At 41.3% G+C, this 17112-nt stretch overlaps 1 protein-coding gene across 1 annotated transcript; it reads left to right on the plus strand.

Annotated features, from left to right (window-relative positions):
- The first annotated feature begins 15895 nt into the window (after positions 1-15895).
- On the plus strand, positions 15896-16397 carry LOC124659995 (two-component response regulator ORR42-like). The gene is made up of 2 exons (XM_047197796.1): positions 15896-16108; positions 16212-16397. Exons 1-2 carry the CDS (start codon positions 15896-15898, stop codon positions 16395-16397), a joined length of 399 nt encoding a protein of 132 aa, XP_047053752.1.
- The last annotated feature ends 715 nt before the right edge of the window (positions 16398-17112 follow it).

Consider the following 17112-nt stretch of genomic DNA (forward strand, 5'->3'; position numbering starts at 1 on the left):
GCAACGAGTGTTTCTGCGAAGAGTGTACCAACTCGTCCTCTCACCAAGGCAAGTGACACACCAATTCATAAATGTCCCAATGTTTTACTATGCATGTAGTATTTATTTTATTTCAGTAGTATGCATGATGTAGGTTCTATGCTTTTCTTTGTCCTATTTAGGGTATCCCTGATTTTCCTGTTAGAAGAAACAACGTAAGTGTAGAATGCTTAGTCATGCTTAATAGATACGTGGGAGGGATCTCATGAATAAATGTGTGTGTGTGTTGGAAAATTTATGTTTTTGTGTGGTGAAAAACAACTAAGTTAATGAACCACCTGGGCGGATTGGTAAGATTCAGTCAGCGGAGTGCAGACATAGGTGGGGATTGCCGCCCAGGAACAAAGAGATTGGAGACGTTCAATGTTGAGAAGCTTCTAGTGCAGCCACATGGCAATATGGGCTCTGCCTTGACCAATTAAGTTGCGAGAACTCAGCCAGGCGAACAGAGGGTGGTAGTGTTGTAGGATGGAGCGCGTCCGTGCTGGCTCGAGGGATTGCTTCTGAAAAGTCGTGTCTCGTCTTTCTCTCCTCCATGCCACACCTAAGTAGTATGGATGAAGGAATAGTCGAGTCTTGTGGGGAAAGTGCATAAACCTCTCGAGAGTGTAAAACTAAGTACTTAGCCGTGTCCCCGGTTACGGACAATTCTGAGCATCAAGACTTTGAAACTGATCGAGAATCTCCTCATCCCAATTTCCTAAGTTAAAACTTGGTGGGTGAACAAAGGGTTTTGTGTGACAAAATATAATGAGATGATGAAAAAAAACTATTTGCAAAAGATAGGGAAAAATTTGCTTTCTGCAAATGAGCATAAACTCCACCAGCCAAATATGCATGTAGGTAATAGGCGCCATTTGTGTCCACCAAGTGTCATCTTGCCAATACATTCAAAGTATTGACCAAATGTTTTTGGCTGTAACTTTACCTGTTGCGGATATTTTGATAGACGAGTAAGACACGATGATTAGGGTTACGAGTCTATCCTCAACATGCTTGCTTCGTGGCACATGAAGACGAAGGACTCCATGTCTGTCTAATTTTGTTCGTTGTAGAACTCGATGATACGCTAGCATTGTGCTATGCAATTTGTAATTCTTTATGTAATCACTGGATCATACGATGTAATAAAGACCTTTGTATCTTGGTATTACATCTTGTACTGTGTGTGCTAGCGATTGATCCAGGGACTAGCACAGATACGCACAGAGATCGGCACCTTAAAAGGTGAGGTCACTACAAGAGGCTCTGGCCAAGTTTTTACTTTTAACTCCAAGAGGGAGTACTTATGCTCGATAGTGGGTTCATGCCTGCATTGACACCTGGGACAGTGACAGAAAGTTCTAAGGTTGTGTTGTGCTGTTGCCACTAGGGATAAAACATTGGCGCTATGTCCGAGGATGTAGTTGTTGATTACATTACGCACCATACTTAATGCAATTGTCCGTTGCTTTGCAACTTAATACTCGGAGGGGGTTCGGATGATAACTCTGAAGGTGGACTTTTTAGGCATAGATGCAGTTGGATGGCGGTCTATGTACTTTGTCGTAATGCCCAATTAAATCTCACTATACTTATCATGTCATGTATGTGCATTGTTATGCCCTCTCTATTTGTCAATTGCCCGACTGTAATTTGTTCACCCAACATGCTTTTATCTTATGGGAGAGACACCTCTAGTGAACTGTGGACCCCGGTCCATTCTTTAATACTCGAAATACAAATCTGTTGCAATACTTGTTTTTACTATTTTCTCTCGCAAACAATCATCTTCCACACAATACGGTTAATCCTTTGTTACAGCAAGCCGGTGAGATTGACAACCTCACTGTTTCGTTGGGGCAAAGTACTTTGGTTGTGTTGTGCGGGTTCCACGTTGGCGCCGGAATCCCTGGTGTTGCGCCGCACTACATCCCGCCGCCATCAACCTTCAACGTGCTTCTTGGCTCCTCCTGGTTCGATAAACCTTGGTTTCTTTCTGAGGGAAAACTTGCTGCTGTGCGCATCATACCTTCCTCTTGGGGTTGCCCAACGAACGTGTGAAATACACGCCATCAGGGAACTACTCACAAGTGCTAAACATGGTGTTAATCACTGATACGTCTCAAACGTATCTATAATTTTTGATGCTCCACGCTTTTTTCCACCAGTTCATATGTGTTTTGTTTACACTTTGTTGCACTTTTACACGATTTCCGGCACTAACCTATTAACAAGATGCCACAGTGACAGTTACCTATTTTCTGTTGTTTTTGTATTTCAGAAAAGTTATACAAGAAATATTCTTGGAATTGGACGAAACAAAAGCCGAAGTCAATATTTTACCGAAACCAAGAAGAAGTTCGGAGGGGGGACGAAGAGGTGCACCAGGGCGCCCACACCACCCCTAGGCACGACCTAGGGCTGGCCCGCGCCTAGGGCAGGTGTGGGGCCCATAGGTGTCCGAACGACCTGAATCCTCCGCCTATTTATACATCTTCTCGGGACAACCTTGGATACCTGAGCCTCCTTCCAGGAAAAGTTCCACCGCGGCCGCTATCTCCGAACCCATCTCGGGGGGGGGGGGGTTCTGAAGCTCTTCCCGTCACCCTGCGGGAGGGGGAAATCATCGCCGGAGGCATCTACATCGCCATGCCCGCCTTCGAAGTGATGCGTGAGTAGTTCATCCCTGGACTATGGGTCCATAGCAGTAGCTAGATTGTTGTCTTCTCCACCTTGTGCTTCATGTATCGATCTGGTGAGCTGCCCTACATGATCAAGATCATCTTTATGTAATCCTCTATGTTTGGTTTGCAGGATCCGATGAATATTGTGTACTATGTTAAAATTGATTATATATTCATGTCATATGTTATTTTTGTTCTTGCATGCTATCCATTACTAGTAGCAACTCTGGCCAAGTGGATACTTGTGACTCCAAGAGGGGGTATTTATGCTCGATAGTAGGTTCATGCCTCTAGTTTCCTAGGAGAGTGACTTTATAACTACTAAGATTGTAGATGTGCTGTTGCTACTAGGGATAACCCAACAATGTTTTATCCAAGGGTAACTCTATTGTTTACATTACACACATTGGTTAATGCGATAGTATGTTGCTTGCAATTTTATACTAGAAGGGGTGCGGATGCTAACCTGAAGGTGGATTATTACTCATAGACGCAGTTGGATTACGGTCTATGTATTATGAACATGGTTCAGTAAACGTGTGCGTTCAGTGTTCAGTGTGAACTATGAACATGGTTCAGTAAGGTTTCATCTTCCTGCCTGTTGTTCCTATTGTTTTGCCACTTTTCTTGCCTTCCCCAGCGCATGTATAAATACAACGAGTGGCGGCGAAAATTCCCAAAAAACCCACATTTACAAATGATGTGCCCTGCCGCCACTCCATGGTCCCCGATGAGTGTCCTTACTCGAGCAAACTGACCACATCGGCACTCCCTAGCTAGCACCAACAGAGGTGGAAGGGGTGCATGCAATAGTGCCTCCTAGATGATCACGGGTAAACAAGAGCCCCTTCCTCTCGCCGCTTGGTCCCTATGCGCCCGGCACCTCCTCGGCCTTCCCTCTCTCCCATGAAGTGTCGTCCGACTCCATCCCATCTATTGACACTGACTGAAGACTTTGGATTTTTTGTTGGATCTTTATTATTGGGAGGAGCTCCATTGAAAGCAAGAATGGATGATGGTTGGAGCAATTATTGGAGCAGGTACTATCACAAATTGGTGCAAAGAGTAGGCCACAATCATCCTGTTGTGTACACCTCCTTTAATTCTCTCCTCGAAGACCACGTGCGGGGATGTCTATGAGACGATGTGTGCCTCAAAATCCATGTGCCGAAGAAAAAGTGCAGGGCATGGTCTCATTTGTATATCTAAAAATTGAATCTATATAAAAATACATACATGTGGTGTATGAAATGTACAGTCAAATAGCAATGAGTTTTACAAATGTATTTGCATGCAATGTTAAGTTACGGATTGCTGGCTAAATATGGGTTATTACTTGTTATTTCATAGATAAAATGCCACTAGTGTATGCAAAAAAGCATCAAGTTTGGCGAAACAAACGTGTGCCATCTGACTTGAACACATACACCTGGTTATCGCCTGTGACACTAAACTTTCTTGATGTCCCATAACAGTTTGACTTTTTATCCCCAGAAATGGTTAGTTTTATAGCTGTTTTGGCAATACCAATAGGAATTTGATACACCAATTTTAGTTCAGGGGGTTTCTCAACCTTATATTTGATAGATCAAACATATTCATATAGAGTTAAGCGCGTAGCTTCACGTCTTGAGAGATCCATGATGAGGAAAATAGTAAAAACAATAAAAAAATTCCTTACAATACCACTTACACATAACGCTACACTCCCCGGCAACGGAGCCAGAAAAGTGTCCTGATGACTCCCAAGTGCAAGATATCAATTGTAGTACTTTTCAATAAAAAAGGTTGTTGCACCCACGAGGAGCTGAACGTATTTGTTAGCAATTTTGACAAGCAAACATTAAAAAGGATGCAATAGTTTTGGTGTTTTAGGTGTATAGTTTGCAATGAAATAAAGTACTGAAAGTAAATAACAATAAGTAAATGATCTCAATGAGAGAAAGCCCAATCCTCTATGCAGAAAGAGGACAAGCTTAGTGTGTGCGAACTTATATGTGACAAGTGGTCCTGAGGGTGGCATGGATTTACTAGCATTATATTTAGACTTCTAAATTAGGTAAATATATTTTCAAGTTTCATTCCCTTAGGGGCAGAGCCTAAATTAGGTGCAGCCATAAATATGAGAAAATACACCCCTTATGATGGGTCCTAGAGCCATTTTCATGAGCAAGTATATGAATCATTAAGACATAAATTCCCCATCAATTAAATTAGTTCATGGGTCCCTGATACGTCTCCAACGTATCGATAATTTCTTGTGTTCCATGCCACATTATTGATGTTATCTACATGTTATATGCACACTTTATGTCATATTCGTGCATTTTCTGGAACTAACCTATTAACAAGATGCCGAAGTGCCGGTTCCGTTTTCGCTTTTTTGGTTTCAGAAATCCTAGTAACGAAATATTCTCGGAATCGGACGAAATCAACGCCAAAGTTCCTATTTTACCCGGAAGCCTCCAGAACACACGAGAACCACCAGGGAGGGGGCACAGGCCCACCAAACCCTAGGCCGGCGCGGCCAGGGGGGGGGCCGCGCCACCCTATGGTGTGGGCACCCCCTCGACCCTCTGGCGCCGCCTCTTCGCCTATAAGAAGCCCCTGGATTAGAAAACCCGAGACCAATTGACGAAACTCCAGAAAGACTCCAGGGGCGCCGCCACCGTCGCGAAACTCCAATTCGGGGGACAGAACTCTGTTCCGGCACCCTGCCGGGACGGGGAAGTGCCCCCGGAAGGCTTCTCCATCGACACCGCTGCCATCTCCACCGCCATCTTCATCACCGCTGCTTGCTCCCATGAGGAGGGAGTAGTTCTCCATCGAGGCTCGGGGCTGTACCGGTAGCTATGTGGTTCATCTCTCTTCCATGTACTTCAATACAATGATCTCATTGAGATTCATATGAGTTTGTATCACAATTCATCTATGTGCTACTCTAGTGATGTTATTAAAGTAGTTCTATTCCTCCTGCACGTGTGTAAAGGTGACTAGTGTGTGCACCGTGTGGTTCTTGTCGTAGGCTATGATCATGATCTCTTGTAGATTGTGGAGTTAATTATCATTATGATGGTATTGATGTGATCTATTCCTCCTACATATGCATGAAGGTTACGGTGTGCATGCTATGCTAGTACTTGGTTTAGTCGTGTTGATCTATCTTACACTAAAGGTTACTAAAACATGAGCATTATTGTGGAGCTTGTTAACTCCGGCATTGAGGGTTCGTGTAATCCTACGCAATGTGTTCATCATCCAACAAAAGTGTAGAGTATGCATTTATCTGTTCTGTTATGTGATCAATGTTGAGAGTGTCCACTAGTGAAAGTGTAATCCCTAGGCCTTGTTCCTAAATACTGCTGAGTTACTACTGCTGCAATATTACCACCATCAACTACACGCCAGCAAGCATTTTTCTGGCACCGTTACTACTGCTCATACTTATTTATACCACCTGTATTTCACTATCTCTTCGCCGAACTAGTGCACCTATTAGGTGTGTTGGGGACACAAGAGACTTCTTGCTTTGTGGTTGCGGGGTTGCATGAGAGGGATATCTTTGACCTCTTCCTCCCTGAGTTCGATAAACCTTGGGTATCCACTTAAGGGAAACTTGCTGCTGTTCTACAAACCTCTGCACTTGGAGGCCCAACACTGTCTACAAGAATAGAAGCTCCCGTAGACATCAAGCACTTTTCTGGCGCCGTTGCCGGGAGGAAAGGTAAAAAGGCACTCATACTACGGTCTCAGGTAAAGTATTTTTCCGGCGCCGTTGTGTGTGTGCTCAAAGCTATTTCCTTTAGATCCTGCAATTGCATCTTTTTGTTTCTTGTTTACACTAGTTTGGCATAATGTATAAGAGTGAGCTTCTTGTTCTATTTCCTGATTTAAAACTTGGATTGTTTGATGCGAAAATTAAAAAACCTATGAAATCTTGTTTGCATGCTGGTAGTAATATTAGTATGAACGCTTTGAACACCATTGTTGACAATAATATAGAAAGTTCTAAGCTTGGGGAAGCTGGTTTTCATGATATTTTTAGTCCCCCAAGCATTGAGGAGAAAATTTTCTTTGATGATACTTTGCCTCCTATTTATGATGATTATAATGATAGTGGTCTTTTGGTGCCACCTACTATGGAGAGTAAATTTTGTTGTGATTATACTATGCCTCCTACACTTGATGAGAATAATAATGATAGCTACTTTGTTGAATTTGCTCCCACTACAACTAATAAAATTGATTATGCTTATGTGGAGAGTAATTATTTTATGCATGAGACTCATGATAAGAATGTTTCATTTGATAGTTATATTGTTGAGTTTGCTCATGATGCTACTGAAAGTTATTATGAGAGAGGAAAATATGGTTGTAGAAATTTTCATGTTACTAAAATGCCTCTCTATGTGCTGAAATTTTTGAAGCTACACTTGTTTTATCTTCCTATGCTTGTTATTTTGCTCTTCATGAACTTGTTTATTTACAAGATTCCTATGCATAGGAAGCATGTTAGACTTAGATGTGTTTTGAATTTGCCTCTTGATGCTCTCTTTTGCTTCACATACTATCTCTTGCGAGTGCATCATTAAAACTGTTGAGCCCATCTTAATGGCTATAAAGAAAAGAACTTCTTGGGAGATAACCCATGTGTTATTTTGCTACAGTACTTTGTTTTATATTTGTGTCTTGGAAGTTGTTTACTACTGTAGCAACCTCTCCTTATCTTAGTTTTGTGTTTTGTTGTGCCAAGTAAAGTCTTTGATAGTAAAGTAAGTACTAGATTTGGATTACTGCGCAGAAACAGATTTCTTTGCTGTCACGAATCTGGGTCTAATTCTCTGTAGGTAACTCAGAAAATTATGCAAATTTACGTGAGTGATCCTCAGATATGTACGCAACTTTCATTCAATTTGAGCATTTTCGTTTGAGCAAGTCTGGTGGCCTAATAAAATCCATCTTTACGGACTGTTCTGTTTTGACAGATTCTGCCTTTTATTTCGCATTGCCTCTTTTGCTATGTTGGATGAATTTCTTTGATCCACTAATGTCCAGTAGCATTATGCAATGTCCAGAAGTGTTAAGAATGATTGTGTCACCTCTGAACATGTTAATTTTTATTGTCCACTAACCCTCTAATGAGTTGTTTCGAGTTTGGTGTGGAGGAAGTTTTCAAGGGTCAAGAGAGGAGGATGATATACCATGATCAAGGAGAGTGAAAGCTCTAAGCTTGGGGATGCACCCGGTGGTTCATCCCTGCATATATCAAGAAGACTCAAGCGTCTAAGCTTGGGGATGCCCAAGGCATCCCCTTCTTTATCGACAACATTATCAGGTTCCTCCCCTGAAACTACATTTTTATTCCATCACATCTTATGTGCTTTTTCTTGGAGCGTCGGTTTGTTTTTGTTTTTGTTTTTGTTTGAATAAATGCTTGTGTGGGAGAGAGACACGCTCCGCTGGTTCGTATGAACACATGTGTTCTTAGCTCATAATATTCATGGCGAAGTTTCCTCTTCGTTAAATTGTTATATGGTTGGAATTGGAAAATGCTACATGTAGTAATTGCTATAATGTCTTGGGTAATGTGATACTTGGCAATTGTTGTGCTCATGTTTAAGCTCTTGCATCATATACCTTACACTTATTAGTGAAGAAATACATAGAGCTTGTTAAAATTTGGTTTGCATGAGTGGTTTCTCTAGAGTCTAGATATTTTCTAGTAAGATGTTTGAACAACAAGGAAGACGATGTATAGTTTTATAATGCTTGTAATATGTCTTTTATGTGAGTTTTGCTGTACTAGTTCGTGCTTATGTTTGCTTCAAACAACCTTGCTAGCCTAAGCCTTGTATCGAGAGGGAATACTTCTCATGCATCCAAAATCCTTGAGCCAACCACTATGCCATTTGTGTCCACCATACCTACCTACTATGTGGTATTTCCTGCTATTCCAAAGTAAATTGCTTGAGTGCTACCTTTAAACAATTCAAAATTTATCACCTCTGATTTGTGTCAATGTTTTATAGCTCATGAGGAAGTATGTGGTGTTTAGCTTTCAACCTTGTCATTTACTTTTGACGGACTCTCATATGGACTAGTGGCACATCCGCTTATCCAATAATTTTGCAAAAAGAGCTGGCAATGGGATTCCCAGTCCCAAATTAATTAACAAAAATAGACACTCCTCCATGGTATGTGATTGTTGGACGGCACCCGAAGGATTCAGGTTAGCCATGGCTTGTGTAAGCAAAGGTTGGGAGGAGTGTCATCATAATAAAACTAAAATAAAAAGGCACTCCTTCATGGTATGAGATTGTTGGCAGGCACCCGAGGATTCGGTTAGCCATGGTTTGTGAAAGAAAGGTTGGAAGGAGTGCCACCCAAAAATAAAATAATTCATGGGAGCCGCTCTTGGAAGTCCGGTTGGCGAGGTAGTTAGTGTACCCATTACCATTCGTTGACAACAACAAACACCTCTCAAAACTTTACTTTTTATGCTCTCTATATGTTTTCAAAACCAAAGCTCTAGCACAAATATAGCAATCGATGCTTTCCTCTTTGAAGGACCATTCTTTTACTTTCAATGTTGAGTCAGTTCACCTATTTCTCTCCACCTCAAGAAGCAAACACTTGTGTGAACTGTGCATTGATTCTTACATATTTGCATATTGCACTTATTATATTACTCTATGTTGACAATTATCCATGAGATATACATGTTACAAGTTGAATGCAACCGCTGAAACTTAATCTTCTTTTGTGTTGCTTCAATACCTTTACTTTGAATTATTACTTTATGAGTTAACTCTTATGCAAGACTTATTGATGCTTGTCTTGAAGTGCTATTCATGAAAAATCTTTGCTTTATGATTCAGTTGTTTACCCATGTCATATACATTGTTTTGATCGCTGCACTCTTTACATATGCTTTACAAATAGTATGATCAAGATTATGATGGCATGTCACTCCAGAAATTATCTTTGTTATCGTTTTACCTGCTCGGGACGAGCGTAACTAAGCTTGGGGATGCTGATACGTCTCCAACGTATCGATAATTTCTTGTGTTCCATGCCACATTATTGATGTTATCTACATGTTATATGCACACTTTATGTCATATTCGTGCATTTTCCGGAACTAACCTATTAACAAGATGCCGAAGTGCCGGTTCACGTTTTCTGCTGTTTTTGGTTTCGAAATCCTAGTAACGAAATATTCTCGGAATCGGACGAAATCAACGCCAAAGTTCCTATTTTACCCGGAAGCCTCCAGAACACACGAGAACCACCAGGGAGGGGGCACAGGCCCACCAAACCCTAGGCCGGCGCGGCCAGGGGGGGGGCCCGCGCCACCCTATGGTGTGGGCACCCCCTCGACCCTCTGGCGCCGCCTCTTCGCCTATAAGAAGCCCCTGGATCAGAAAACCCGAGACCAATTGACGAAACTCCAGAAAGACTCCAGGGGCGCCGCCACCGTCGCGAAACTCCAATTCGGGGGACAGAACTCTGTTCCGGCACCCTGCCGGGACGGGGAAGTGCCCCCGGAAGGCTTCTCCATCGACACCGCTGCCATCTCCACCGCCATCTTCATCACCGCTGCTGCTCCCATGAGGAGGGAGTAGTTCTCCATCGAGGCTCGGGGCTGTACCGGTAGCTATGTGGTTCATCTCTCTTCCATGTACTTCAATACAATGATCTCATTGAGATTCATATGAGTTTGTATCACAATTCATCTATGTGCTACTCTAGTGATGTTATTAAAGTAGTTCTATTCCTCCCGCACGTGTGTAAAGGTGACTAGTGTGTGCACCGTGTGGTTCTTGTCGTAGGCTATGATCATGATCTCTTGTAGATTGTGGAGTTAATTATCATTATGATGGTATTGATGTGATCTATTCCTCCTACATATGCATGAAGGTTACGGTGTGCATGCTATGCTAGTACTTGGTTTAGTCGTGTTGATCTATCTTACACTAAAGGTTACTAAAACATGAGCATTATTGTGGAGCTTGTTAACTCCGGCATTGAGGGTTCGTGTAATCCTACGCAGTGTGTTCATCATCCAACAAAAGTGTAGAGTATGCATTTATCTGTTCTGTTATGTGATCAATGTTGAGAGTGTCCACTAGTGAAAGTGTAATCCCTAGGCCTTGTTCCTAAATACTGCTGAGTTACTACTGCTTGTTTACTTGTTTTACTGTGTTACTACTGCTGCAATATTACCACCATCAACTACACGCCAGCAAGCATTTTTCTGGCACCGTTACTACTGCTCATACTTATTTATACCACCTGTATTTCACTATCTCTTCGCCGAACTAGTGCACCTATTAGGTGTGTTGGGGACACAAGAGACTTCTTGCTTTGTGGTTGCAGGGTTGCATGAGAGGGATATCTTTGACCTCTTCCTCCCTGAGTTCGATAAACCTTGGGTATCCACTTAAGGGAAACTTGCTGCTGTTCTACAAACCTCTGCACTTGGAGGCCCAACACTGTCTACAAGAATAGAAGCTCCCGTAGACATCAGTCCCCGACATAAAACCCTCTAATTCAAAGTATTGGAAAATGGTTTCTGTCATTCCGTCCCTTCCAACCCTCATCATTGCATTAAAGTTCATCCCTATGAGCCCATATAGGTGAAATAATATCCAGTCGACGTTCATATAAAACCATCATATGACAACATAAAAAATAAAAACTTGACGTAATACTCATTGCACATCATATAGAATGATAGCCAGGTAATCCTATTCCCTCAAGAACATGGGGAACTACACACAAGTACTAAACATGGTGTCGATCAAAGGCATAATGGATTACAACACGATCTTAAAATATAGTCTCTCCACCAAATAAAGAGAAAGTAACAATCACAAACATGCAACTAGCCTTTAAAACAATATTTGGGGATCAATGAAACACAAACTATGAGGGTGATGAAGTTGATCTCAAAGACGGTGGTGCTGGTGGATATGTTGATGGAAATGCCTCCCCATACATCAAGGAAGAGTGGTGATGATGGTGGTGTTGATTTCCCCTTCACCGGAGGCACTGGTGCGATTGAATAAATATAATAATAAACACATTCATGTGGGATATAATCTAATATAGATATGATTGTTGGCAGCACATCCATAAACACCAAAACCCATGCGAGTCACATGCATATCAATAGTATTTTGATCTAGCTATTATACCACGAAGTACTGGGTTATAAAATTATTAAGTAAAGTACAGATCAAAGCCTTAAATATGGTGATGTCACTATTACTCCCAAGTGGATCCTTGAATGAGGACCGTGCTCATGTTGTTGTCACTAGGTTTCCCATGAGGTCGCCAGTTCATCTCACCTCTCACCTTTATCAGTCCCTGGGATCTTGGGTACCTACAAGTCCATGGATTGAGACAAGAAATAATATATAGTTTCTATTGAATCAGCACACAATATTCCCATGTAATAGATGCACTTAATCGCTGGGAGGTTTCAATTCAACCCGCAGGCTATGAGGACTGCTCATTCATAACAATAAGATCAAGAATAGAAAGCATTATGCAAAATACTTAGATTGAAATCAAATATTCTTACAATGGTCGCCAAATCACAAGGAGATCTCAAGTACAAGATGATAGCTATGGCTATGGCTTTGGAGAGGATAAACAATGGCGATTGTGAAGTTGTGGATCTATTTTTGGGTGTGTTGTGATGCAATCCGAGAATGGCGGCTCTCTACGCGGTGGGTAGAGTCCGAAATATATAGGTCGATTCACTAAAGTTGTTGCGGTTGACATTGCGGAGCCGATGCAACATGGTACGGGTGGACGGTACGAGCGGGCTTCTCACGTACCGCAGGTCGTTAAACTCTCTGGAACCATCGATTCGACCCAAACTTGCATTGTTGTGTAGGCAACGTGATATTCTTCCATAATTTCTCCTAATTTCACCTCAAAATTGTGATTTTCTGCACAACACATATTAGGACAAAAGATTGCATATCTTTCCAATAATTAGTCAATACCAGCAAGGATAGTGAGATTTTTAGTCATTTCCTTGACTTAAAATGTGTGTTAAACATGGAGAATTATGGATATTTTCATAGCCATCACCCAGTGATGGTGTGGTAAACCGTGTTTGACGGGACATTTCAGCCATGTGTGAAGGCATGAAGTGTACTTGTGAATCAACCATGTTTGTTGGATCTTAAATCACCATGACACTTCTCTTCACAAAGTTAATCAATTTTTGTAAATTCTCAGGTTTCCATTAAGCCGACAACTCAACGAGTCGATTATATTAGGATGCAATTGTAGTTGTCAAATTAAGAAAATCTGTGATGGGTCCGTGATGTTGCTCCGGTGATGGCGTCAGACAATCTTGGTGGCGGTTGTTGTGGAAGAGGTTGGGAAACCCCAAGAGGAAGGTGTGATGAGCACAACAACAAGTTTTCCCTCAGTAAGAAACTAATGTTTAATCGACCAGTAAGAGAGAGGTGTTACTTCTGAACGTGTTGCTATCTGACTAGTGGTAGGGCGCACTACTGGCGTCAGCAATAACGTGGAACCTCCACACAACATAACCACAATGCTTTGCCCCAACTTACAGTGAGGTTCTCAATATCACCGGTTTGTTGAACACAAAGGATTAGACGTATCGAGTGGAAAAAGATGTTTGCAATAATTAAAGAGAATAGAGCTTACAGTAAGTAAACAGAGCAGGATTGCGGTTGATGAATTTATCAGTGTAAAGGAAAGGACTGGGATCCACAGTTCACTAGAGGTGTCTCTCCATAAAGATAAATAACATGCTGGGTGAAAAAATTACAGCTGGTCAATTGACAGAATATCGACCATACATGACAAGATAATTAGTATAAGATTCATTTGGGAATTCCAACATAACACATAGACCGTAATACAACTGCATCTATGAATAATAATCCAACTTCCGGTTATCGTCTGAATCCCTTCCAGTATTAAGTTGCAAGCAATAGATTATCGCATTAAGCAATGTGTGTAAAGTAAACAATAGAATTAAACGTGGATAAAACATTGCCGTTTTCTCCCTAGCAGCAACAACACATCTACAATCTTAGAAGTTATTGTCACTCTTCTAGAAAACTAGAGGCATGAACCTACTATCCAGCATAAATGCCCCCTCTTGGAGTCACAAGCATCTACTTGACCAGAGTATCTACTAGCAACGGAGAGCATGCAAGATCACATATAACATATGACATGAATATATAATCGACCTCAACATAGTATACAATATTCATCGGATCCCAGCAAACACAACATGTATAGTTACATAAAGATGATCTTGATCATAAAGGGCAGCTCACAAGATCTAAACATGAGGCACAAATTGGAGAAGATAACCATCTAGCTACTGCTATGGACCCATAGTCCAGGGATGAACTACTTACGCATCACTTCGGAGGCGGGCATGGCGATGTAGATGCCTCCGGTGATGATTTCCCCTGCAACAGGGTGACGAGAAGAGCTTCAGAACCCTCCCTAGCTAGGGTATGCAATGGCGGCCGCGATGGAACTTTTCGTGGATGGAGGCTCGCGTATCCAGGGTTTTCCCGAGATCGTGAATAAATAGGAGGAGAGGCGATGTCGGTAGAGGCCAGGGTGGCCCACACCACCCCTAGGTGCGGGCCAGGGCTAGGCCACGCCTAGGGTTGGCGTTGCCGCCCCCCTTCGACTCCCCTCTAAACGCTGTCTTCGTTACGGTAAAATATTGACTTCGGCTTTTGTTTCATTTAATTCCGAGAATATTTCCTGTACAACTTTTCTGAAATACAAAAACAGCAGAAAACAGGGACTGGCACTGTGGCATCTTGTTAATAGGTTAGTGGCGGAAAATGTATAAAAGTGCAACGAAGTTTGAGCAAAACATATATGAATTGGTGGAAAACAAGCATGGAGCATCAAAAATTATAGATATGTTTGAGATGTATCAGTTTGTAATGTACCGGATGCAAAATAATCTTCATTAAACGATGATGTCTATCTTGGCCAATTTCATTATATGATTTTCCCGCCATAATTAAAATAATCGCCACTATATCACCTAATACAGATGAACTGCCACTTGGTGTTGTTAATGGAAATAAATAAATGAATTGTGACCCTGTTGTGGTATCTAGATATGCCGCCACATTGATATAGATAGATATTGTGAACTAGCGGCTATAATAGGCAATCCTTGAAGCCATATATATCTTTTGGCACACATATCCTCTTGTAAAAATTGGTTCCTTACAATCTCTAGAAGATGGATATATATGGAACATTAATCACAATACTACAAACAATATATCAGTATTGATCTCCCAATTTTGTATGTTGGTGTGCGGCGGTGCAGATATTTTCATAAATGAAATTGTGAACCCATAGTTTTATGAATGGATGGTGGAGATCGGTAGCTTTGGGGACACGCCTCCCCTGGGTTCCTTATAAATACCTTGCATAGAGTGAATTCAAGGGACACAACCCCAAAGCTTCAAGCAGCAAGAGAGCTACATCCTTCTCGACCAAGATCTTTAGCTAGTTTTAAGGTCACTATTCTTTCTTTTTAGGCCTTGTTTTGTATCATCATGTAGTATTTTCTGTCCCTTCAGGCTTTGAGTTTCCATACATGTGTTTGATGGACCTAGTGCATTCGTATATTTGCATCATATAGTTTTTGTTGTTTTTGGCAGCCATATTTGCGTATGTGTTGCCATTTTCATGTTATTGTTTTTTTATGTTGTGGTTATCTTCATGTTGTTTGGGTGCTACAATAATTGTTAGCCCAAGTATATTATTGTTTGTGTGTGTTTTCCATCTCTTTTTTATGCTCTTTTATCCCCGTATATGTAAGCTTAATTTTTTCTTGTTGTGACGAACCTTAGGCTAAATTAGTAGATACGGATTAAATAATAACAATGTGTACATCATTCAATATATACATCTCATGATTTGAGTTTATTGTTCATGATTTTGCAAAAATAAATTTGTCATACTTTAACAAAAAAGATTATTTGTAATCATTATTTGTCATAATCTATGATTTATTAATTGATATTATGGTTTAATTATTTATTCTTCTTTCAAATACTGGTAACAATCTTCAGCAAACATTAGGCATAAATACGAAATAGCTAATCTCTTTGCTCTGTTTGCAGTTCGTTTGTGCAAACATGGTATCCAACGCCCAGGGATCTCCCGTGAAGGCATTGATTGTTGAGGACATTCGAGTTTGTGCCTTCGTTCTCTCTGCGATGTTACGCATGTTTAACTGCGAGATTGTTGTGGCTAATAATGGGAAAGAAGCTCTGGATTTTTTCCTTGAAGGGAAGAAGTTTGACATTGTTTTGTGTGATAAGAACATGCCCATAATGTCTGGACCTGAGGTATTTTAACTAGTTTCCTATATATTTATTTACGTATGAATAATATGTATCTTTTTGCCTGAATATTAATGGTCACCTTAGAAAAACATCTTCTACCTTATAGGCGATTAAGAAGATCCGTGCTCCGGGAGAAACCGATGTGATGATTGTTGGGGTGTCGACTGATGAGAATGCCATGGAGGCGTTCATGAGTGCTGGTGCCGATGTGTTTGTGGACAAACCAATGAAAATCGAGACTCTCGGGACTATGATTCAGGAGGTGATGAACAAGAAGAACGCCATGATCTAAGGGCAATCTAGCTTGATGGAGACAAGGAGAAAATAAAATTTTAAAGTTGTATATGTATGAGCATGTCTCCATTGTTGTGTGTTTGATTAGCCAGGAAAATAAGAGATGCAACATACAATTGGATGGGAATCATGCATGTAGCTATTTTAATTTCAATCCAGTTGTTAATCCGTACTTCATTGTGTGAGACACTAGTACATATCGGGCTTTCTCAGCCCCCCTCCCCAATCTTACACAGATGGGCTGATCCATGTGCTTTGCAAAAGACCAGTTTTGATCACGGAAAGAATCAGATGCAGGTGATCCATGGAATCGAGGAAATCACACACGATTCGTATAATACAACCATGTAACATATACTACACGCATTTAGGTTTTAGTAAATGTGTGTGTTCAGTGTGAACTATGAACATGGTTCAGCAAGGTTTCATCTTCATGCTTGTTGTTCTTATCGTTTTGCAACTTTCTTGCCTTCCCCAGCGCATGTATAAATACTATGAGTGGCGGCGACAGTTCCGAAAAACCCATATTTACAAACGATGTGCCCTGTCGCCACTTCATGGTCCCCGATGAGAGTCCTTACTCGAGCAAACTGACAACATCGGCACTCCCTAGCTAGCACCAACAGAGGTGGAAGGGGTGCATGAAATAGTGCCTAGATGATCATGTGTAAACAAGAGCCCCTTCCTCTCGCCGCTTGGTCCCGATGCGCCCA

The sequence above is a fragment of the Lolium rigidum genome, chromosome 6, assembly GCF_022539505.1.
Source record: "Lolium rigidum isolate FL_2022 chromosome 6, APGP_CSIRO_Lrig_0.1, whole genome shotgun sequence".
NCBI classification, from domain to species: domain Eukaryota; kingdom Viridiplantae; phylum Streptophyta; class Magnoliopsida; order Poales; family Poaceae; genus Lolium; species Lolium rigidum.

Excerpts from the sequence above, each read along its gene's own strand:
- LOC124659995 (XM_047197796.1), top strand. The coding sequence starts at position 15,896 with ATGGTATCCAACGCCCAGGGATCTCCCGTGAAGGCATTGATTGTTGAG. Across the intron at positions 16,109-16,211 it reads CCATAATGTCTGGACCTGAG|GCGATTAAGAAGATCCGTGC; the intron begins GTATTTTAACTA and ends TCTACCTTATAG.